This window comes from Thamnophis sirtalis, unplaced genomic scaffold, assembly GCF_051295495.1.
Source record: "Thamnophis sirtalis isolate CommonGarterSnake01/CBP01778 unplaced genomic scaffold, rThaSir2_p1.2 scaffold_4, whole genome shotgun sequence".
NCBI lineage: Eukaryota > Metazoa > Chordata > Lepidosauria > Squamata > Natricidae > Thamnophis > Thamnophis sirtalis.
In genome coordinates, this window is record NW_028261384.1 from 13,084,855 (window position 1) to 13,110,176 (window position 25,322).

Genomic DNA, 25,322 nt, shown 5'->3' on the forward strand with positions numbered 1-25,322 from the left:
ACAAAAGCACATTTCTAAGTTCCCCTTTTAGAGATGCAAGAAAATAAGGAACTATCTTTCTTTAGGCAAAAGGGCATACATAGAGTTCCAAATCTAAGCATTAGAATTAGAATTAGAATATTTAGCCTGATTAAGTATTGGGGGTTCACTTGTGAACCCCATGCTGTTTCAGTAACATGTTGAATTTTTGCCTTCATGCAGTTTGTGGCTAAGGCTTGTTCTTGAGTTGCCAAAATAAAGCCTTCTGTTTCTTTTTTCAGTGCTCCTGATCTTAACCAGTTCCATGTTAGCTTTTGGTCAGCTTTGCCTTCAATACTTTTCAAGTATTGGCTATGCATAGCTTTGGTTTTTCAATTTTCAGCTCGCTTCTCAATTACTTCTTTCTTATATTCAGCTTTTGACTTAGTTGTCTTTAAAAGGCCTCCTTTATTTACTTCCTTAATCATTGGTTCTTCACTTTTCTGGATGTAATCATTCAAGCTGTGTTTTTCTTCTTCCACAGTCTGTTTTACTTGTAGGAGTCCTTGACCATCCTCTGCTCTTGGTAGATATAATCGATCAACATCACTTTTAGGATGCGAAGCATAATTCATTGTCATAAACCTCCTTGTTTTTCTGTCCAAATTGTCTAACTCCATCTGGGTCCAGTCAATTATTCCTGCAGAGTATTGAATCACAGGTATAGCCCAGGTATTTATGGCTTTTATGATGTTTCCTCCATTCAATTTGGACTTTAATATCTTGCGAATTCATCAAATGTACTTGGCTGAAGTTAATTCCTTGACTTTATTATGCATTAAGTCAGAGGCCTCTAGTACCCAAGTACTTGTAGCCTTCTTCTGGTTTTACTGGCTTTATCATTTCTTCATTCTCAAGTTCTATTCCATCATCTTCTATGACCTTGCCTGCTTTGGTTGCCATTGTTGCACTTTTGTCAGTTCCAAACTGCATACCAATGTCTTGGCTAAATTCTTTTGTGCTTTCAATTAATAAATTCAGTTCAGCTTTTGTTTTACCAAACAGCTTCAATTCATCCATGTATACCAAGTGCAAAATTTTCAGTCCTTTCTTTGCAAGTTCGTATCCACAATTCATCTAGTTCAAAATGATTGTCAATGGTAGCATTGATAGTATAAAAAGTAGGGGTGAAATGGAATCACCCTGGAAAATGCCTCGTTTAATTTCAACTTCACCCAGTTCTTCTTCATTAGCTATAAGCTTCATTTTCCAGAGGTTCATTGAAGTTTCCATGAATTTTTGTATGTTGTTGCTGATGCCAAAGATTTTCAGGCATTTCTTGATCCAGATCTAGTCTATCCAAGCCATGAACAGGTTGGTTCGTCTTTTCTTTGAATTGTTTGTCAATCAGCAGTTGGTCCTTTGTTCCTCTTGAATTTTTGCAGCATCCTTTCTATTCTACAGGAAGCAAGTTATTTATTTCCAAGTATCCATAAATTGGGTTTGCAATGATACCAGTAAGGAGCTTGTATGTTGTTGGCAAACAAGTGGTTGGCCTATAGTTTCCAGGATCCTTTCCTTTTTCTTTATCTTTTTGGATCAAAAATGTCCTTCCAGTTGACATCCATTCATCATTTTCAGGTGTTTTTAAGATCTGGTTCATTTGGGCTGCCAATCTTTTGTGCACACTTGTAAGTGCCTTTAACCAGAGGCCATGTAACTCATCTGGTCCTGGTGCACTCCAGTTCTTCACTTTTCTTGACTGTCTTTGCACCATTTCTTTTGTTATTTTCACATCTTCCATTTTATGCACTTTAAAAGAATCCTCAATCTGTTTGACCCATTTTGCATTTCTGTTGTAGTTCTTGTTGTTTTCCCACACATTCTTCCAGAATTTCAGAGCTTTCTCTTTATCAGGCTTTTCATTTGTTGTTACTCCATCTCCACTTTCTGAGCTTTTATAAAACTGGTGTGATTTGCTCTGAACTGTGAGTTTTCCTTGAACTGAGTTACTCAGTTTTCATACCTTTTAATCTTTTCAGCAACGGCAACAACCCTCTGCTTCAGCTCTTCAATTACTATTATTATTATTGTTGTTGTTGTTATATTATTATTGAATATCTATTTGTTCATGATGTGATGATTTACTTTGAAGAATCTTTGTTGTATAAACTATAAAAAGAAATATAAATTCTATGTTTCCTCTCTTGTAAAAAGAAATATTTTTTTAATCTTGGAGCATTCTAAATTAATCGTAAATTAAATAGTTTTGGACCATAAGAAAGGCTGAGCACCAAAGAGTTGAGGCCTTTGAACTATGGTGGTGGAGAAAACTCCTGCGAGTCTCTTGAACTGCAAGACGATCAAACCGTTCAGTCCTAGAGGAGTTCAACCCTCTTTAGAAGGCCAGATCCTGAAGATGAAACTCAAATACTTTGGCCACCTAATAAGAAGGAAGGACTCACTGGAGAAGAGCATAATGCTGGGAAAGATAAAGGGCAAAAGAAGAAGGGGATGACAAAGAATGAGGTGGCTGGATGGAATTATCAAAGTAGTCAGCAAGAGCGTAAATGGACTACAGAGGATGATAGAGGACAGGAAGGTCTGGAGGAACGTTGTCCAAGGGGTCATGATGGGTTGGACACAACTTTGCAACTAACAACAACAAAATGTTTTTTTCTGTATTTTAATTGGGGTCTAGCATATTGAAGCATGAACTTAGAGCCATATTGACTATCGCTGATCTGCTTATCCACACTACTCAGTATAGTGACACTAGCCTTCCCAAATTTGGCTGCCCTTGATCAGAGTTATGTCAAATACCCTACCAGGCACATTAAAAAATCCTGTGTCTGGAAGTGGAATCATGGCAATTGGACTTGTTTTCTTGTTGATATGAGACATTTCGCTTTCCATCCAAGTAGCTTCTTCAGTCTGAGCAAGCTGGTTAGGGCAATCAGATAGTCGTTGGAATGTACCAACTGCCAAAATTCTTAGAGGTATTCCCACACAAACCTCATGATCTCTTCCCCAAATAAGCAACTCAAACCAACAAGAAGATAAATCCATGTCTCAAATTTCAGACAATTGTGTATGTGGATGAATGAGAATTTTTATCAACATATTGTCACACATTTTGAGGAAGATACCCAGAGGTTCATGTGGGAATAAACCTAAGAATTTTAGGAGCTGGTATATTCCAACAGCTCTCTGCCTATTCAGATTCCCCTAGCATTTTATTCAGAGTGAAGAAGTTGCCTGGATAGGCAGCGAAATGTCTCAAACCATTGGGGAAATAAATCCAGCTTCCATGACTCAACTTCCAGACACCTGGATGACTGAGAATCTTTGTCAATATCTGTTTATTCCTTTTGCTTTTATTTTTGCTACTTCATCTTTATATAGGGCATGAATGCCAACTCAAGGCCCGGGGGCTGGATCCCACCTGCAAGGTGCTTATATCTGGCCCACAGGGCCACCCTGGAAACAGTGAAGAACCGGCCTCAAACAAACTCTGTTTTCACTGCCAGAGAGTTACAGGAGACCATCACAGCCAAAAATGAGGCCTGGACAGCCCTCCCAAGTTTCGTTTTCAGTGGCAGAGGCTCAGGCCCACCTTGGTTATGCCCACCCTGGCCCCACAAGGTCCAAAACAACCCTGATATACCCCTGATATAGAGGAACAATAATTGCCTTCACTAAGACATTAAGCAAGTTTTGATTTTATTGTATTTCTATGCCGCCCTATTCCCAGAGGGACTCAGGGCGGCTCACAAACCAAGTAAGGGGGGGGGATACAAGCAGGAAAAAAAAGACAATGGACAAACAACACAACAATTTAAAAACAATCAACAGCCACACAATTCGAGCGGGGATGGGAACTCATCAGCCCCAGGCCTGTCGGAACAGCCAGGGTTTAAGGGCTTTGCGGAAAGCCTGAAGGGTAGTGAGGGTCCGAATCTCCACGGGGAGCTTGTTCCAGAAGTTCCATAGTATTGACACTCCCTGAGCAAATCAGATCTTTTTTTAATATACTGCCACTATCCCTACTTTGCATCTTACCATTTTTCAATATTCTAACAGCATTTATGACTTATTTTTCATCAAGATTTTCTTAGACACTAATATTTATAGCATTTTTATATGTAACGCTATCATTCCATTACAATCTGTACAAGAACTGGAAGTCACTCCAGAAATAGATGATAGATGATTGATAGATAGATAGATAGATAGATAGATAGATAGATAGATAGATAGACAGACAGACAGACAGACAGACAGACAGACAGACAGACAGAAAGACAGATAGATCATTCCTTCCAGCATTCACTCACATTCCCTCCCTAAATCGTATCATTGCTTTTATTTTGAATTCCATTCACTCTGCTGGAGCCTCTTGTTTGGTTATTTCCACACAATTTCAAAGTATTTTTTTAATTATTATTTCCATTAAAATTGCTTTGTATTTTCGGTTTCTTTTATTCTTAATCCTTCCTTTCTGACTTGCATTTTTTTTGCTATATGTATTTATACATTTTCCCATATTTTTTTCAACATTTTTTCTTACATAAATTTCTTCTTCATCATTAGCCTCTCTCCCATTATTATTTTGTCTAGCATCCTTTTTTAAATTTCCTCTTAATTCCACACGTTTTGGAGGCACCCTGCTATGTTATTCTTTTCATTCTGTTCCAAGAAGCTTTTACATTCCCTTTTCTTATATCTACTTTCCATTCATTCTCAAGGGAAATCAATTTATCTTCTAGTACTTTTTCATACAGGATTCCTTAATTTCTTTTACTGTAGTCATTACTTTTCTTCAGTTTTATTTTTTTCCCTTTTCTTTCATGTCTGTTTCCATTAAGATGCACTCCTGACACTCAGAATAACTATTTCATATCAAGAACCTTCCATGCCTCTCAGATTCTACATTCTTATTTTAGTCTTTTATCAGACAATCAAGTCAATCATGCTTTTAGCTTAATATTAATTTATTTGCCATGCATACTTATGAATAAACATATTCTTAAAACACATATTCAAAACAAAATACATTTCAAAAATAGATACTCACTAAGCAATCACTTAGTATTCATTTTTTATTTTCCAAATGACTTATTTTTATATATTCTCTATCTCTACCATATATTTATGGTTTTTAATACCATACCCCAATCACCTATATTATGTTCATAATTTTTCCAAAAACTCATACTTAGTTTTTTTTATTATTACCATTCACTAGAGCGTAGCACACAACTATCACCAACTAATGAATTCCTATTTTCATAACTATCCATAATAATCAAGACAATATCAATTCATATTTACTGACATATATATTATTGCCTCTTATACATAATTAACCTACACCTTCATCTCACTGCATCTACTTAATTTTACAACATTACATTATTTATTCATATTTATTGCATTTTTCTCCTTTCTCTTTCACAGACATACAACGTATCTATTTTTCATTAGTTATGTTGTTAGGATTCCTTTTTTGATATTTTGTATTTATACACTGTATACATGTAATATACTGCATATAATGATGTAAGTTTATTGTTTGTTTGTTTGTTTTATTCACCAACCAAAGCTATGCTGTTTGAATGGGGCAGCCTTATAAATTTAAAAATTAAATAAGAAGTCATGCTTTTAAGCAGGAATGTCTCTTCCTCAATCATATCATATTCCATCTTCAAATAAATTCTGACTAATATGATATTCCATCATATTCCATATGGATTTCTGCTGTTCATCAAGGCTTTGGTTGATGAAGGCTTTCATATAATGCTGTTTATTAATACAAAGTGAATACTAAGTTACCAGATGTAGTTGTAGTGATGCTACAAGCAGCATTTCATAACAATGTTAAAGACAATACTTGTTATTCTGATGCATTTTGGCCAGTATCCTAGAAATGCAAATAAAGTTTGGTTCTATTCCAAGAATGCTCACATCATTTTAAGCAATTAGGACCTTTAATATACAGCCTATTTTGCAAACCGATGTACTACTTCCCAAATCCCACCAAATAGAAGGAACATAGAATATACTGACAGATACTTTAGACGTATACCCTACCTTTGAATTAAACTTTTTGCATGTTTAGTTCTCATGGGTAAATCTATAAGGTTGAATGCTTTCTTGAACCAACTGCTAGTGATTTGACTGAATAATCCTCACATGTTTTTCCTCTTTTACATCATTTTTAATCTGACAAGCTATCTCAAGACAATAGAATCACTGAAGGGGTTGTACTTCGGTTTGTTTTTTGACTGTCACATCACAAGACAAATTCCATATTGGTGTAGAAATTTAGGAAAAGGAGACATTAAGGGAAAGATTTCTACTGCACATACTTGATATCAGCAAATGCTGTCATCTGGAGCTTCAGAAGACCAGCAACTTCCTTTATTAAGTCCAAACCTTTTTCTTCACTCAGAGGGCTGTTGAAAAGAAGCAAGAAAATAGCATTACAAAAATGGATCTCATCAATACACTGGAGGCTAAAAATCCCCAAAGACGTATCACCTTAGCCTGTTAGGTAGGTTGAAAGGCAACGCTTATAGTATTCCTGTCACATAGTGATTGCGATATCAAGGGAAATGGGATCAGGTGCTTTCCCAGGCATGATGAATCACCTGAATTTTCCAGCAATAAGACAAACAATAAGGTGTAAATGGAATTGTTAGGAAGTGTAATGGGTCCAATGATGCAGGGACCAGTTCATCTTGGTCCTCAATAAAAAATGTAATGCAGTTTAAAAAGAAAGAGAAGGGGGGAAAACGATGTAAGAGAAAAATGGCAAGATGAAGCTAGTGACAAACAATGGAAGTAAATTGCAAGCCTCTATCAAATGGAGAAAGAAAAATCTACCTCCCCATTCATTAGTTGCTAAATGAATTCTTGCCCAGCAAATGACAAAAACGTTATAAATTCAAGAATTAAAAAAGAGAGAGAACTAGTACACCATCCTGCAGGCAATAATTGAAGAAGAGACATGCATCTGGTGCTTTGCAAAGATCTTGTGTTCAGACTTTTATTTTATTTTTCACAGAACAATGGGATAGCAATATGTTGTCTCCAACAGTTTAAATCAACTAGGATTGCAGTACATTTGTATAATTCCAGCAATTAAGAAAACAGGGTATTCAAAACACATACCTGTATGAAATAATATAGCCTTTTCCACCCATCATACATAATTCACTATAGAAATGCTCACGTTATATTACAAAACAAAGTTTGCAAAAACAGTAGTTTAAATGGGGGGAGGGGGGAGGAAGAGAATTTAAGCTCAAAGAAAAATAGTTCAATTCCTACCCCACTCTCCAGTTTTGTGCCTTAGAAATGTGTTGACCATATATTTGGATAAGAATGCAAGGTAGGCAAATAGCAATATTATTACTGTCTGCCATCCAAAGTCACTCTAATAGTAAGAGTTGATGCATTAAATAAATACGTATGTGTATGTATGTATGTATGTATGTATGTATGTATGTATGTATATGTGTGTGTGTGTACACACACACATATATATACATACATACATACATACACACACACACACACACATACTGTTAAGCAAGGCACATGGTCTGAATAAAACTCTCCTGAAGCATATGACACTCAGAAATTAGAGATTTAGCAACAGTGGCAGATTTCAATTATCTGAATATGTATTGGAAAACTAAAGTGAGACTGAGAGTTCCCCATATTCCTCAGTGGCCTTGCTGACTATTTTATTTGTCAGAAAGTTTAAGAAGGGACAAGAAATGGATCTGATAGAAATCAATAAGGAAGAGTTGGTTAAAAAGGTAAAAGGAAAGAAAATAGGGCCATCATCAAATTTTAGAGGAGAAAAATTTCAATAAGCTTAGGGAAGTACCAGAGCAGAAATCCTGAAGTGAAACAATTGAGAACATCAAAAAGAAGACACTGGAAATACAATTGAACTCCTTTTTATTAAGAAAAACTAATTAGGAGACAACTTAGGAAACCACAAAGGGCTTTCAACTGAGTTAAGAGTTAAAATATGCATATATAGGAAAAGATAAGAGTATGGTCATCAAGGAACTGTCTGCAGTGAAGTGCTACCTCATCACCATCTTCTCCACATCTCCTTTAAGGAGATGTAAATAGCTAGTATCTGGGGGGGGGGGGGAATCAAGCTCTATTGCAGAAGAAAACTGGTTTCATAAGAAAAGTAACAACAACAGCAACAACAATAGGCAAAGGTGCATTTTTTTCATTTTTGTCCAAAATAAAAGAAAAAATATAAAGAGACGACAGGGGCAAAATAGAGCTTCTCCCCCTGTCAGAGTGCACACAATGTAACTATGTGAGACAACCCAGGAGCAATAACATCAAACAGAGGTTTGTAATAATAGATAGTGGTTTATGAGTACAGAATACATACATACACATACTAGGCAAAAGTCAAACAGTCAATCAGCAATTTATAGTGCAGAAGCACACATGGAGAGAGAGAGAGAGATAGGCCCCAACAGGGCCTATCTCATAATACAGACTCTTAAAGTGGTAACAGTCATTCATATTACCTTGTGTTAATTGTTAGGACAAGATAAGTCACAACCAAGATTCTTGCAGAATCTTGCAGACATAATTTGAAGCTCCTTTCAGAAACTTTCAACCCTTTGAGGCAATGCAGTTCAAGAAACTGATATTCCAGGAAAGGTACTTTATGGGCTGTTGGCTTGAGCTCCGAGCTTGGTAATTTGGTTGCAAACATTTCATCACCATTCTAGGAGAGATCTCATTGTAGAATGAATATTAAACTTGTAGAATATTGATAAAAGCCTGCCAAATCCTCACACTTTCTTCCCAAGGCCAGGGGTACTACTTTCTTCTCCCACTTCTATTTCCTTCTCAAGGCCAGAATTAAATTCTTTGACAAAAAAATTGGAAAAAGGAGCACAGCTGGAGAAAGCAAACCTGACTGACTGAAAAGGGTAGAACTGGGTAGATATGACTGCTTATCTTGATACTAATCAAAAGTCTGGAACAGATTACTAAGTAATCAATTTGTGAACATTTAGAAAAGAATTGCTCTGAATATTCCAGCATGGATTTAATAGGTATGAGTTATCTTCTTGTTTGACAGAGTGACCATATTAGGTGACCATAGAAGTACAGTGGACATAATATATTTTGATCACATGATGGGTTATTATTTTTTTAATTAGGGTTTTATCTCAAGAGTCACTAAGAAGGAGTTGAGCGACCATATAAATTTTCTTAAATAAGTAAGACATTTAACTAACAAAATAGAGCAAATCCAGAGGAAAGCAACCAAGATGGTAAGGAAGGGAAAAGCCTATAAGAATTGGTTGAAGATACTTGGTACATTTAATCTGGAGAACAGTACAAGAAGTCATCACAAATTCTTCAAGTATCGGAAGGACTATCATATAGAAGATGGGATACAGTTGTTCAGCTTTACTCCAGAAGACAAAACAAGAAACAGTAGTTTTACATTATAAGGAAGCAAATTTTAGACATATACTAATATATGTCAAAATCAAGAAAAATCAAGAAATACAGACAGTTCAAATGGGTATAAAGCTTTATTGCAAGCTTAATCTCTCTATAAGAATCTGAACTATAATGGACAAGGGAAATTAGCGGGAGAAGTGTAGAAGGAATTCAAGATGGGCTTGACTTAGATCTCTTGTGGGCACATAAGGACTCATGACATTTGAGCCCTTCTTCAGGCTCAGCCTGGTAATCTCCAACAACATAGTGAATAGATTGCTTTGGGAAATTATGGATTTCCTTTAATGTATTTTAGCAGGGGCTCAATAGGTACTTGTCAGGAATACAGAAATAATGTTGATTCCTGCTCTGTGTTGATTCCAAATGATTTGCAATGATTTTATTCCAAATTTATACCCATACATTCTAGGATTCTATATTAGATGGAGATTATGAGAGATGTCCAAAATATTTGAACCATGCTGGTTCAGAAGACTAGTATTGATTTTAAGTTTCATGAATCTTAAATGGTGATCAGAAAGTTAAAACTTCATGCATTATTTCCACCTGAATCAGACACAAGAGCTATATACCTCAACATACCGGTATGTTAAAGAGTATTACAGAATTTCATCAGGTGTTGACATAAAAATAGAATTATTAACAAAATTTATTGAAATAAATGGTATCTATGGAACCTCATTAAAATGAATCAATCAAATCAATCAGCACCTTGTTTTTAATTATTGCAATGCCAATATTGACCTATTTATTATTAGGAGCAAGATGAATGCTATCTGAATAGTGAAGCATACAATTTATATGCTATACAGAGAACTGTTGCTCTTAAAATGTAGTTTAAAACACTTTAATATATATAGTCCCTGAGAGAATATCTATTTATCCTTTTCTTGGATTATAGCTAGGACAAAAAAAATTCTTGCTTTTTTTCAAATAATATGTTTTTTATCAAAGAACTTAAGACATTTTTATATAAAGATATGATTCTCTGCAGGCTAGATTTATTTGCCTTTATGTAATTCAATTATTTTGCCATGTTTAAAAAAAAAATTAAAAGGAATTTTAGTATTTTCACAAGGGAAAAATACAAAATGCTTCTTATTCATATAAAAACTCAGGCTTTAACTGAGTAGAAAGAACTGTGGTACTTCTCAAAATACTGTGAAAGCAAGCTATTGTCATGACACCACAGCCTTGTGTTAATTAGATCTTTCACTCCTGAGGACAGTGGTTCAAATCTGTGGGGATGACAGGTGTCAGAGATCAGAGTAGGTTTTTAAAAAAAATGCACATTCACACATAACAAAGCACTGTGGTGTTATATTTATCCAGAGGTGCAGGGAAAGCTGTACAATATGTTGTTGGCATTAACTTGATATCATTTGCATGCATAAAACTATATTTCTGCAGGCTACAAAATCAAAATGGAGTGCTAAAATGAGATGTAAAAGAAAAGTGGTAAGGGGATTTGAAGCCTTTGGTGCTCACTTCCAACAAGATTGAAAATCCATTCCGGAAGACAAAAAGGAATAATGACAACGTTGACATTTCCTCAGCTTTAATTATTCTTATGGACACAAATTCAGTACAAATGAATGACATGTAAGTGCACGTTCACTCAGCAAAACACAATTCTTGGCTTTGTGGAAATTGTAAATGAAGATGATAGCTATTTGACCCTTACTTTTGATGACCAAACTCTCAGAAAAAATGTTGATTTATAGAACACATACAGAAATAATGCCCCCCACACACAAATATCCCCTTTATTTTATTTACTTATTTGATTTATTTGCCACCCATCTCACCTCAAGGCAATTCTTTGATAGAACTTCTGCCTAATTTGCAAGTTTTACGCTTCATTGATATTTGTCACTGTTATTCTGCCTAATTTCTGTGCTTGCCTAGTTTTTAGAGTGAAGCTTATCAATGCATGATGCAACAAGGGATTTTGTTTATCAATCAACTTGTCACAGTGCCTGAGGCTGAGTAGGGCTGAGAAGGGAGGATGGCCCAAGGTCATCCAGCTGTCTTCGGTGCCTAAGGGAAGAGTAGAACCAAATCTGATCAGTGCCCTTTCCAAATTAAGCACAGTTGCCACCCCTGTTTATCTGACATGGTCCAGAAACAAGCAAAAGATCGTGCATGCTGTTATTGGTAATGAAATAACCAAATCATTTCTGTGGCAGTTTATGTGTGACTCAAAAATGAATTATTTTCATCTTGGCAGGAAACAGGAAAGCAATGGATCTTCACTGATTCCACGAACAGAAATCACACTTTCCTCTCTACACAAAGAAATTGGGAGAATTCTTCTGTGCTACACTTAAATTATAGCAGCCATCACCCCGGAAAAAGCCAAAGGAACATTTCTACCTACCACCATTTATTTTTTAAAAACATGAAATAAAAGAATGGGGAAGGAGCAGGCAATCAATTAAACGCTTTGTGGGAAAAAACAAGCCTCTAAATTCAGCATTATAATCAGCAAAAGTGGAGGCTGAGTAGAACTCTTTGTGGTATAGTAGCCAGACATGGTGTATTTATGTTGGTGGAAGAGGGCAAAGGCCCATTTAACTACTTTAGTGTCAAAAAAGATATAGCACAAGATGTATCAAGGCATTGAAACTGAAATGTATTCTGAGTTTATTTGCCTCATGAAACGTTAGTTATAGGCTTCTGTTTATATCCTTCCAAAAAGAAGTTTTTTGCTACCTTCTCAAATCAACCACATGTATTATTTTTATTGTGCATTCCCTTTTCTTCCTTCAAGCAGTTCAGAGCAGCATTTTTTATTCTGCATTTATTTGAAGCATTTTAATGCACCCTTCTCTACACTTAGGCACCTCCAATAAAAAATGTCCATAGGTTCCCGTTTTATCTTCACATCGACATTATGGCTAAGTAAGCCTGACAACTGGAGCCTAACCCTGGAGCAAACTAAGAGGGAAGTGAGGATTTGAACCTTGTTTTAATCCCATGTTCACTGTACCCAGCGGGATCTCATTACAAACACTGACTGGTTTCTCACACGAATAATTGTCTTGGCAGCAAAGCTGATACTAAATATTATTTCTGGTTTTATTGGGAGGTGGTGGTATGAAGTGAAATGCAGGTGTTGATTTTGTGATGCAAAAGAAATATTGTGCTCACTACAAAACCAGGTCTATCTGCAAGTGTCTGGAAGTCTGATGAGACTTTCCATGGTTGTCCCTCTTTGCATCAACCAAACCTCCCAACCTCTTCCAAAAATAATGTAATGGATCTGAAGAGAATCACAGATCCCAGGTCCCTTATAATACCATCAGCAGTAGGAAAGGTCATTTACCCATTAGCATGACCACCCGTGGTCATCTAAGAAGACAAGGGAGAGTCCATAATTCTCCAACCTATTGTAGTATCACTGCATGTCAGGGAAAATATGCACACATTCATTTGGAGACGATTGCATAGCTGTTTCATGTGTACTCAGGCAAATGTTTGTTCAGGCTGTTATTATTAGTTGCAAAGTCATGTCCGACCCATCGTGATCCCATGGACAATGTTCCTCCAGGCAGTGCCTTTTGGTACTGTCCATGGGGTTTTCATGGCAAAGATACTGGAGTGGGTTGCCATTTCCTTCTCCAGTGGATCATGTTTTGTCAAAGCTCTCTCTGCTATGACTTGTCCATCTTGGGTAGCCCTGCACAGCATGGCTCATAGCTTCATTGAGCTACACAAGCCCCTTCGCCACAACAAGGCAGTAATCCATGAAGGGGTTCAGGCTGGAGGGTGATCAAATAGCAAAGCACAGAACAGGAAGTCAGATCAACCAATCAGCATGCAGGACACACACCTCCACATAACACACAGTTGGGATTTGGGATCTGTGCACATAGGCCCGTCTGCAGCCATCTGCAAATTATGTTTACCCATCAACCGTTTCATAACACAAGTATGCGGTAATGCTTACATGCAGTTGTGAATAACTCTAAATCAAGCTTTAGCTGGAACATTTGCTAGGGGCAAGCTAAGTATCCATCACAAATAGCCAATAAACAAATAGCACACAAAAATACTATTGGGCAATGAAGTGCAAAGAACCCTGCAAAATATGTTTTAGACATGTCTAAAACAGTCTTATCTGGTTTTATAAAATAATCTTAAATGACTACTTTCTTAAAGAACAGTTTTCTTTTTGCCCAGGGGTCATTATTGTGTAATTCAGTGTTTCTTTAGAACAATACTCTTTGCACTACTCCATTATCTTATAATACATGCTCTCTATCACCAACAGTCAAAGCTTATTTCCAATAAAAATAGTGAAGACTGGGAAGTAATGTATACTAAGCTAACAGTGCCACATAGCTTCAGTTGCCTTTCTTTTTCATTCATTTAATCTACTCTAGTTAAAACAATAAAAATAGAAGTGCAAAGTGCTACATATTTTTTTTCAATTTATGTCACAAGGAAAAGATGGACAAAAGTAAATTCTTATACTTTGTGGCACAATTAAAAATATCTCTAATGGAGTTTCAGTATTAAAATATTCTAAAGGAAAAGGTTTGCAAATTTCATCTGTAACAACTTGTTTATGACACATATACTCAGGTCAGAAATAGTACACCATTTAAACAATGTTTCACATAAAATAACTCCAAATCAATTATTCTTCTTTCTGGCTTTGTTATTGGTCAAAAATAAGTCATTATTGGTATATGTTTCTTGATAGTAGCAAACATACCAGCAGATCAGTGGTGGGTTTCAAAATTTTTTAGAACTTATTCTGTAGGTGTGGCCTGTTTTGTGGGAGTGGCTCAGCAGTCATGTGACTGGATGGGCGTGGCCAAGTTGAAAAATGTGGTGAAACTCACTTAACAACGTTCTTGCTTAGCAACCAAAATTTTGGGCTCAATTGTGATCATGTTCTCTTTCTTTTTCTTTCTTTCTTCCGTTCTTCCTTTCCTATGTCTCTCTCATCCTCTTTCTTTCTTTTCATCCTTTCTCTTCCTCTCTTTCTTTCTTCCTTCCTTCTTTCTTGTGTCTCTCTCCCCCACTTATTTTATTTCTTTCTTTCTCTTCCTTCCTTCTTTATTTCTTGTCTCTCTCTCCAACTTTCTTTCTTTCCTTCCTTTCTTTTTCTTCCTTCCTTCCTTCCTTCCTTCCTTCCTTCCTTGGGTCTCTCTCTCTCCCTTTCTTTCTTTTTTCTTTCCTTCCTTTCTTTTTCTCTTTTGTTCTTCCTTCCTTCCTTCTTTCTTGTGTCTCTCTCCCCCACTTTCTTTCTTTCTCTTCCTTCCCTCCCTTCACCCCCATTAGAAACTAGGCGGCTGTCAAAGAGAAGAAAGCAGGCTCTATGTGGCTTCTTCCAACAGCCAAAGAAACAACAGGAGGGGAGTTCGGCTGTTGGAAAAGCCCATGTGGCGCGTGTGCCCTTCTCTTTGACAGCTGCCTCATTTCCAATGGGGGGGGGAATCCATGCAGAGGGAGGAAAACATGGATTTATTCCCCCCTTTGGAAACCAGGCAACTGTCAAAGAGAAGGAGAGCGCATCACATGAGATTCTCCCAATCATCTGCTCCGGCAAAGAAAGTGGGTGGGTGGGGCAAGCCTGGTGCATCCAGGCGGGGTGAGCAAGCGAGCGAGTGGCGACATGGCAGGCAGGGAGAGTGAGCAAGGGGGCAGGCCAGGGGAGGGAGCATTCTGGTACGGTGCCTCCATTAGAATGGGTATGGGAACACATGCTAAATTTCACGAACAGGTACAGGTGTACTGGTGCATACCGGTTAAAACCCATCCCTGCAGCAGATGGAGCGGGCTCAGTGTTCCTCCACATGTGCTGTTACCTGCTAAGAGTCTCCATTTGAGCATATTGTATATTGACCATGTTGAACTCACTGTAACAGCATTGCCAAAAAGACATTAAGAGTTGTTAACCTAATCTTGCATAGCTTCTTCTCCGGTAACATTGTATTGCAAACTAGAGCATATAAAACCTTTGCTAGACCAATCCTCAAATATAGCTTGTCTGTCTGGAATTTGCACTGTATATTGGACATTAACCCAATTGAGTGAGTCCAGAGGTATTTCACAAGAAGAGTACTTCACTCCTCTGCTCGCAACAGAATACCTTATGCCACCGGGCTCGAAAGTTTGGGCTTGGATAACCAAGAACTATGCCGCTTATGGTCTGACCTAAGCATAGTACACAAAGTTACCTGCTGCAATGTCCTATCTGTCAACAACTACTTCAGCTTCAACCGCAATAATACATGAACATACAATAGATACAAACTCAAGGTAAACCACACCAAACTTAATTGCAGAAAATATAACTTCAGCAACAGAGTGGTCAATGCCTGGAATGCACTGCCCGACTCTGTTGTTACATCCTCAAACCCCCATAACTTTAACCTTAAACTGTCTACTGTTGACCTCATCCCATTCCTAAGAGGTCAGTAGGGGCAAGCATAAGTGCACCAGCATTCCTACTGTCCCTGTCCTGATGTCCCCATTTATTTGTACCCATTTCCTGTGTTCTTATTCATGTTTATTCTTTTTTTTTGTTATCTTGTACATGAGTGACAAACTAAATAAAATAAATAAAGAAATATTGGTCTTACATTTAGGCATTTCAACCCTCAACCTATTCAGGGTCTTCCAAGTAGTATGAGAGAGGTTGGATCCTTTCCCCCCCCTTAAGATTATTTCCTTGCATGACAATCTCCTCTCTCCATCTTTTAATTTATTCTGGTGTACCTTCAAGAATGTTTGTTCTTGCCGTAAAGCTGTACCTAGATCTGAGTCAGTTGGTTTGGGGCAAATGTCTGTTCAGAGGATGTCAAGGGTCATTTTTCCTGCTTAATTCTTTCAGCATTTTCTGCAACCTCTCTCCTAATCGTAGATGCTGCCAGTGAGGGGATATATTTTCTCAATTGGTGTAGGTTTGAAACATCCTGCACTAAGCACACTGCTTCATTGATAGCGGTATCAACCTGTTTTGTGTATGCAGGTATGTTCCACACTGGAGCAGCATACTCTGCTGTAGAGAGCTAAAGGCCAAAGCTGATGTACACAATGTAGATGGTTGAGATCCCCATTTGTAGTCTATCAACTTCCTCATGATATTGTCCCTTGAGTTGACTTTAGCCTTAGTGTTGTATCTTTAGTGTTGTATCTTTACAATTTATACTATTTTATTTGTTTCCTAGTACAATTTGATTGCTTATTAGTAACCTATGATTATTACTAAGTGTTGTGTCTTATGGTTCTTAATGAATGTATTTTTTTTAATGTACACTGAGAGTATATGCACCAAAGAAAACCACATTTGGAGAATTCTATTCTATTCTATTTTTTAGGCATTGCTATTTAAAAGACAGCATCCTATTGAGAGTCACACCAAGGTACTGTGCTTTGGTGTTAGACAGTGTTATAGACAGTGCCCTTGCTCATAACATCCAACTCTTCCATTTTGATTTCAGAGGTAGAAACTACACACTTGGGTCTTGTTTGAGTTCGGCTTTAAATGGTTGATAATGTAATGTCCTCCTAATTCTTCAATCACTCCTATCTCAACAAACATTTATCCTTGTGCAGCCATTACTGTATTGTCCATGTAGATAAATAGACATGTGCTATTGGGACTGATTGATCATATGTATGTATATTTGTATGATCATATGTATGTATATATGTTTGTATGTATGTAATATTTATATATATATATATATATATATATATATATATATATATATATATATATATATATATATATATATATATATTATACAATATGCTTCCTGTGTCAGCTCGTTCTTATCATCCAACATCATATAAAATCTCCAGTTCTGGAGGAAGCTGCCAATGACCCGAGTAAAGCTTATTAATGTCCAATGTTATTATTTAATTCGCATAGCAATATCCGATGTTTAACAGTATCCTGTGTTGCAGTTAGGTTGCTAAAAGCCACTCCAATAATTAGCTTTCTTTTGAAACCATCCTCAATAAATTGAATAAATTCCTTATGATCTTTTCAACAGTAAATTTTGAGGTATGACTGAGAATCATCCATTCCAGTGAGATGGTAGAGGGGTGAGACTGTCAGTATTTTTTAATTATCTTTGTCTTTGCTGGATTTCAGTAAGGCAGCAACTCTAGCCTGCCTCTACAATTTCAGGATCTTAAACTTGGCTATATCGCTGTTCATCAACTGCAGAAGCCACTCAAAAGTATGGGGGCTAAACTCTTTTATCTGTTCTGTTCTTATGTCACCAACACTTGCTGCTTTATTCATTTTCATAGTCTGTTTAGCTTCCTCCAGCTCAAAGACCATAAAGGGGGCATTTAACAGGCCCCCATTTTGTTCTTTTGTTCAGATGGCTTGGTTCTTGCACCTTTTTACCTTGCATTTTTCCATTCTTCAACAGCTGACTGGCTATTTGATCGGCTGTTACGTCCATATGATTTTGCTGTAGTTGGATTCCGTCTCCACCTAGATTTTCAAAGAGTTTCCAAGCTTGTCTGTTGTTCTGTTTCATGCCTAGTTTCTCAACTAACACGCACCATTGCAATTTTCAATTATCAGCTGCTATTTGCATCACCTCTTCCCCAGCTTCAATTGTGAAAGGTTCCTGATTACAAATCATTATCTTTTTGTTTCTGACTGTACTGTAGGCTATATCATTCAATATAAGAAAATGCAATGAAAGAAAAATAAGAACCTTCACCTTCACATACATAAAGATAAAGGTTCCTCCACCCATGTGTGCTAGTCATTCCTGACTCTAGGAGGCAGTGCTCATCTCCGTTTCAAAGCTGAAGAGCCAGCACTGTCCGAAGATGTCTCCATAGTCATGTACTAAATGCTGAAGGTGCACAGAACGCTGTTACCTTCCCACGAAAGGTGGTTCCTATTCTTCTACTTGCATTTTTACACGCTTTCGAACTGCTGGGTTGGCAAAAGCTGGGATAAGTAATGGGAGCTCACTCCATTACGCAGCGCTAGGGATTCGAACCGCTGAATTGCCGACCTTTCTGATCATCAAGCTTAGCATCTTAACTACTGAGTCACCATGTCCCTCTTCACATACATAGTTAAACATTTTAAAATGGTTAAAAATTGTTAAATAAGCAGGTTCAGTCCCCTTGTTATACAGGACAAGCAGAAGATAGTTATCTAAGAGCCTCCTCATGGGGAATCCAAAAAGTCAAGATGGCAGCCACTTCCATGTAACTGAACCTTGATCCTCTCCCCCCACTTTATTTTAACATGCTTCACAACAGACATAAAATAGGTGAGGATTCAACTGCACAATTGTGGCCATCTTGATTTTTTTTTACCCACTCCATGAGGATATTTCTGAGTGCAGCCAACATATACTAATTTAACAGAAATTCTTGCATTTAAGCAGAAGATTGGGACTTTAAAAGCTAATGGAAAGAATCTACGAATATATGTAAGAAAGACAACCCTAATAGTGCTGCAAAAATCAAAATAACATACCTCTTGTGTGCCATGTAACAATTATAAGATTTTTGTGCCCATTCCCCACCACCCAGTCAGAGCTGAAGAAGCTTCTTGGATGAGAAGCGAAATGTCTTCAGAGAAAAACAAGATAATCCAGTTGCCTCTTGGGACAACCATGTCTCGGATGACTGAGAATCTCCTTAGATATATACTACTGATATGATGAGCCATTCCTGATTTATGCACATTCCAATGGGACAGATAGAAGGAGTCATTTTAATATTGTTCAAACTCCATTCACATGGTATGACTGAGTGAGAGCACTCTGTATGCTTTCCTGCCTCTCAGAGGCTAAATGCTTGCTAAATACAAGTTTAGCCCCTCTGCCATGGGAAATAGTTCACTATACTAGTCCATAGGTCTAAAAACAAACCTACAATAACACCACAGTAATGTCAGGCTTTCCACCTCTCTTCACTGGGAAGTTAAACAATCAAAGGAATAAATCAAACGGTTCCACCACAAAACCGCGTTCGACTAAAGGGCGCTCGACGAAACCGCGTAGCTGACGTCATCACAGTGTGACAACAGCACGGAGAAAAAAGCACGCTGTAAACGCTAAACCTAAAATTAACCCCTAAACCTAACCTAACCCCCCTAAATCTAATACTAAACCTAACCCTAAACCTAACCCTTAACCTAACCCTAAACCTAACCCTAAACCTAACCCTTAACCTAACGCTAAACCTAATCCTAACCCTTAACCTAACCCTAAACCTAACCCTAACCCTTAACCTAACCCTAAACCTAATCCTAACACTTAACCTAACCCTAAACCTAACCCTAAACCTAACCCTTACCTTAACTGGAATCGGCTTGCTTTCAAAGCGCTATTTAAAGCGCCCTTCTTTCTCCGCACTCGCTGTCGCCCTGTTGATGACGTCAGCGATGCGGTTTAATCGGGCGCACTTTAGTCGAGCGCAGTTTTGTCGTGCCACGAAATCAAACAACAGGAAGGGGGGGGGAACAAGAATGTTCAAATTACAGTAGTAGATTGATCCATAAGGCGCAACATTCAAGTCAAATCCATTTGTATTGTGAACTGAATATAGAGTTACGCTAAGTATCCTTGATATCAACTTATACCAAGTCTTCATAGGCAATAGAGATAGTTGCTTTGCCTCCCAAAAGGGAAGTTCTCTGTGGCCCTTAAAGGCTAATGAACTGGCCAATCTCAATGCCTATAAACAACTGCTGCATTTTGAGATTGTGCCACTAATCACAAGGGAAGGAGTTTGAAGCAAGATAATCAGGGAACAGGGGGGAAAGAAGCAGAGATTCAGAAAGAGAATATCCTGAGGTAACAGAGCTGAAGTCATTAGAATATCAGAAAGCCGGAGGATACAGGAACAGATCCTCAGGCACAACAGTCCTGTGGGAAAGAAGAAAATTAGGACTTGTTCTGTTATGCCTGCAAGGAACTACCTCTACTCTGCCAAGTAGAGTATTATTCCATAATTAGAAGCTTTAATTAGTTTGAAAATATAAGCTAAGATAGAAATTATATTAGAATAAGGATGGGGAACACAATCTGATTTAATGGTCATATCTCCTGCCTACTCTAGAAAGCTAGCTACCATTAGGAAATAGGACTTAACAGATGGAAGCCTCAGCCATTAAGTCATCTACTTTTTAATGCAATGAAAATATCACTTTACCATTCATCTTGCATGGAATAAAGTGCCATATAGAGCAGAGGTGAAATTCAGCAGGTTCTGACAGGTTCTGGAGAACCGGTAGCAGAAATTTTGAGTAGTTCAGAGAACCGGCAAATACCACCTCTGGTATGCTGCCCCATGAGTGGAGTGGGAATGGAGATTTTGCAATATCCTTCCCCTGCCACACCCATCAAGCCACGCCCACAAAACTGGTAGTAAAAATATTTGAATTTCACCACTGATAGAGGCATCTGCAAGAGATTTTTTTTAAAATTAAGAGAGTAGCTATAACTGCATGATAGTTAAAATTCCTTCCCATTTTTACATAAATGGCAATGCAGATGATAAGGGGAAAAGCTTAAACTGTTGCCTCCATCTTGACTTCTTTTTAAATAAAATAATCCCTGGTAGTATTTATATTATGAAGCAGAGATGCCTTTATTTTGCAAGACCAGTTCACTGGATGTTGCATTCTCACATCATGAAGGAAACAATCTGACTCGAAAGGAAAGCTGTCATATCTGGACGCCTTCTTTCACACTGGGCCTTCAGGCCTGCCACATGTAGGAAAATGGGAAGGGGGATTATATGGAGTATGGGAGATATATAGTCAAAATAACATTCTTTTCTCAGAGAATCAAGGCCACCTTGCCCTGCAGCTGCGATGAGGTGACTAGGAGGCATCTCCAGTTGGGACGGTGCTTGATTGGGCCATGTGATGGCCATGTGGGTGCTAGGCAGAGACTTGAACTTTCTTTTGGGTGGGGAAAACCTGGAAACTTTCAGATTCGGGTTTGCCCAGATGTGCCAATATGACATCTCTAATAAAATGGAACTTTGAGGAAACTCAAGCCTCAGAGACTTCTTTCATTAGGGGTGAACTCTGACATTAACCTGAATTCTCTTTAACAACTCTACCAGCTCCCCCAAACTCCAGGGTGCTGTCTGTGGTCCTTCGGCCCAAGTATCACAAAAGCTATATTTCATCACTGCTTTGCATATTTCAAACAGATTTCTTTATTTCTATACCTTTCTCATTTTCAAGGTGAATAACTAAGTGAATAGGCATAAAATCAGCCCATCTCTCTTCTGTATCTTTAAATGTAGTTTTAAAATCTTTTAAAATTATATCTGATTATATCCGTCAGTCTTTAAGGTTGGACCAGATCAAATCTCTAGGCTGGAATACTGCAATGTGCTCTACATGGGGCTGCCCTTGAAGAGCATCCGGCGACTGCAGCTAGTCCAGAATGCGGCCGCGCGAGTGATCGTGGGCGCACTGCGGTTCGCCCACATAACACCTATCCTCCGCGAGCTGCGCTGGCTACCTGTTGATCTCCGGGTGCGCTTCAGGGTGCTACTTACCATCCATAAAGCCCTCCATGGTAGTGGATCTGAATACTTGAGAGACCGCCTTCTGCCGATTACCTCCCTCCATCCCATCAGATCGCACAGATTGGGCCTCCTCCGAATTCCATCCGCCAGTCAGTGCCGACTGGCGACTACGCAGAGGAGAGCCTTCTCAGTAGCAGCTCCGACCCTTTGGAACGATCTCCCCATGGAGATTCGTACCCTCACCACCGTCCAGACCTTCCGCACAGCCCTTAAGACCTGGCTATCCCGTCAGGCCTGGGGATAAGATTTTAATCCGCCCCGCCCGAATGCTGAATGAATGTTGTGTTTTACTGTTATGCTTTATTTTATTTTATTTTATTCACATTTTATGTTTTGTCTTGCACCCCCTCCCACGAGTTGTAAGCCGCCCTGAGTCCCCTCAGGGAAAAGGGCGGCCTATAAATGCCAAATAAAACTCTAAAACTCTAAAAACAGGCAGCAGAGGGTTTCTAGGAAGGCTACTTTATTATGTCAAGATATAACAGGAAGATCCTGAAAGTCTGTCCAAGTTTTTGTTTCTCCCATCTTATACTAATCAAAGTCAAGAGTTATTCTGAGTTTTTTTTTCTACTTTAGACTGTGTAACAGCTTTTCCAAGTCCCTCCTTCACAACTTCTTCTTCTCTTTCCCTTCCCCCTCCTTAATGGCTCTCTCATACCTTCAACAAAGTCAATATAAAGCCATCCTTATTCCAGTGTAAAAAATGAATTAATATTGGGTTTTCAAAGGTAAAAGAAAAGTCAGGAGTGTGGGGATTAGTACAGTTCAATAAGCATAGATCATTTCGTCAAATGCAGGAGTAAGGGTGATGGAATTCATCTTTCTGCAATTTTTGCCAAGTTGAGTAAGGCAAATATTAATATCCAGATACTGCATAACACCTACTGAATTATGACAAAAGGGAAAATATTAAGTGAATCTTAAGAGTGTTCTCACTTCCCAACACACTTGTTAAATCTATTAAATTAATTTCATTTGATGAGGGACACTTTTGCACAGTTACACCGACATCCATGATTATTAGTGCATGCCAGATCTGTTTCTGGTCCAGCAAGAACTATACCCACTTCAGAGAAAAGGTTTTGCACATCAGCTAAAAAGCAGGAATCAGAAATAGCTTTTCTTCTTCATAGTGATTTCCTAAAAATAAATCTAGAGTGCCCAAATGTATCCCACTGTCTTCCTATGTCAGTTCAGCGCGAGAAACTGATTTTTTTTTTATAACTGGGAGAAAAATATCAAAGACTCGCAGTGCCAAAGACTGACACAAACTTTATGTCTATTCTGTTTTATGTAAATTCAGCCTATCTAATTATGCATGAAAGTATTTTTTTTTCCAAGCCAAGTAATTATAATACTATTCCAACTCAAATTATCATGTCTGGAACATCATACACTAGTATGACATCTATCAACTAACCTAAATACAAAATTTGCTACAAAATGTTTTTTTATAGAAGCAGGAAACATACACCCACATTTGATTTTTCCAATAACTAAATATAATTGATATCACAATTAAATTACTGGATCCTTTGAGAATTCTAAATATTATTCCTTAAAAAAATAAGGAACAGTATTGGTTCATTAAAATTGATCACGCCAAACAAATTGTATTTCATATTTCAACTAACTGACTAAATTAGTGGATCAGTGAAATGCTGTGGACATAGTATGTTTAGATTTCAGAAAAGCATTTGACAAAGTATACTATAACCTAGTTCTTGGCAAGCTAGAAAAATATAGCATAGGCCCCACCAACACCTGGTGGGTTTGTAGCTGACTAACAAAGCATACTCAATGTGTAGCCCTCAAAGAACTACATCCACATGGAGGGAAATAAGCAATGGGTATCCCAAGGTTCTGTTTTAGACCCAGTACTCTTCATTTTCTTCATAAACAATCTAGATGAGAGAATAGAGAGGAAACTCATCACATTTGCAGAAGACACTAACCTGGAAGGAATAGCCAAAACTCCAGAATACGTTCAAGATCCAAAAAAGACTTGAGGACTGCATCCATGAAATTCAATGTAGATAAAAGTAAGGTTTTAGGCAAGAAAAATCAACTGTACTGATACGGACTTGGTGAAATATGGCTTAATACCAGTACCTATGAGAGGGACTTTGGAGTTCTAATAGACAATCGCTTAAATATGAGCCTATAGTCTGTGTCAAGAGCCAGAAAAGCCAATGCAAATCTAGGCTGCATTAATAAAGAGATAGAATCAACATCATATGAGGTTCTAGTACTGCTTTACAAAGCCTTAGTAAAACCATTCTTGAAATATTGCAAGCAGTTTTGGTCACCAAACAAAGGTATTGAAATTCTGGAAAGAGTGCAGAGAAGAGCAACAAAGATTATTACGGGGTGGAGGCTAAAATATATAAAGAATGGTTGCACAGAATGGGTATATCTAGTCTAGTGAAAAGAAGGACTAGGGATGACATGATAGCAATGTTCCAATATTTGAGGAGCTCCTACGAAGACAAGTGGGAGGGGGGGGGTCAAACTATTTTCCACAGCACCAAAAGACAAGACAAGAAAGAATAGCTGGAAATAACCAAGAGGAGAAGAAAATTAGAACTAAGGGGAAAATTCCTAACACTGAGAACAATCGACCAATGGAATAGCTTGCCTTCAGAACTTGTGAATACAATAGCAATAGCAATAGCAGTAGACTTATATACAGCTTCATAGGGCTTTCAGCCCTCTCTAAGCGGTTTACAGAGAGTCAGCATATTGCCCCCAACAATCTGGGTCCTCATTTTACCCACCTCGGAAGGATGGAAGGCTGAGTCAACCCTGAGCCGGTGAGATTTGAACCGCTGAACTGCTGATCTAGCAGTAGCCTGCAGTGCTGCATTTAACCACTGCGCCACCTTGGCTCTTACTCCATTACTGGAGGCTTTCAAAAATATGACTCTTTGTCTGAAGTGGTATGGGGTCTCCTGCTTGAGCAGGGAGTTAGACTAAAACACCTCCAAGGTTCCTTCCAACTCTGTTATTCTATCTTCTATATTCTAAGTATGTGTCTTGTGTTGCAGTAAGAGTTCCGTGAACAAACTGCATATTATCTGAAAAGCTACATCCTGACTTTGTGAAAAATTGACCGAGAATATATTTGTTAGGTCAGGCTTCTCTTCCAATATCACCTGAATCATTCAAGAACATTTTATACTGTTGGCTTTGTTCTCTCACTAAGATCTTTTAGCAGAAAATAATGAGCAGCTTTTGATCTAGTGGCCTGTTCTTTCATTAGATTCTCCTTCCTATGA

General features: G+C 37.9%; 1 protein-coding gene across 3 annotated transcripts in view; it reads right to left on the reverse strand.

The window, feature by feature from the left end:
• The window catches only part of PTPRN2 (protein tyrosine phosphatase receptor type N2), a 722,783-nt gene that overhangs the window by 446,644 nt on the left and 250,817 nt on the right, over positions 1-25,322 (reverse strand). For all 3 annotated transcript variants that reach the window (XR_015696316.1, XM_087712495.1, XM_087712494.1), the window contains exon 10: positions 6,330-6,416. Coding sequence is in view for 2 of the 3 variants with exons in the window: in XM_087712495.1 (XP_087568621.1) it covers positions 6,330-6,416 (87 nt within the window). In the remaining variant the exon portion in view is untranslated. The remainder of the gene's footprint in view (positions 1-6,329; positions 6,417-25,322) is intronic.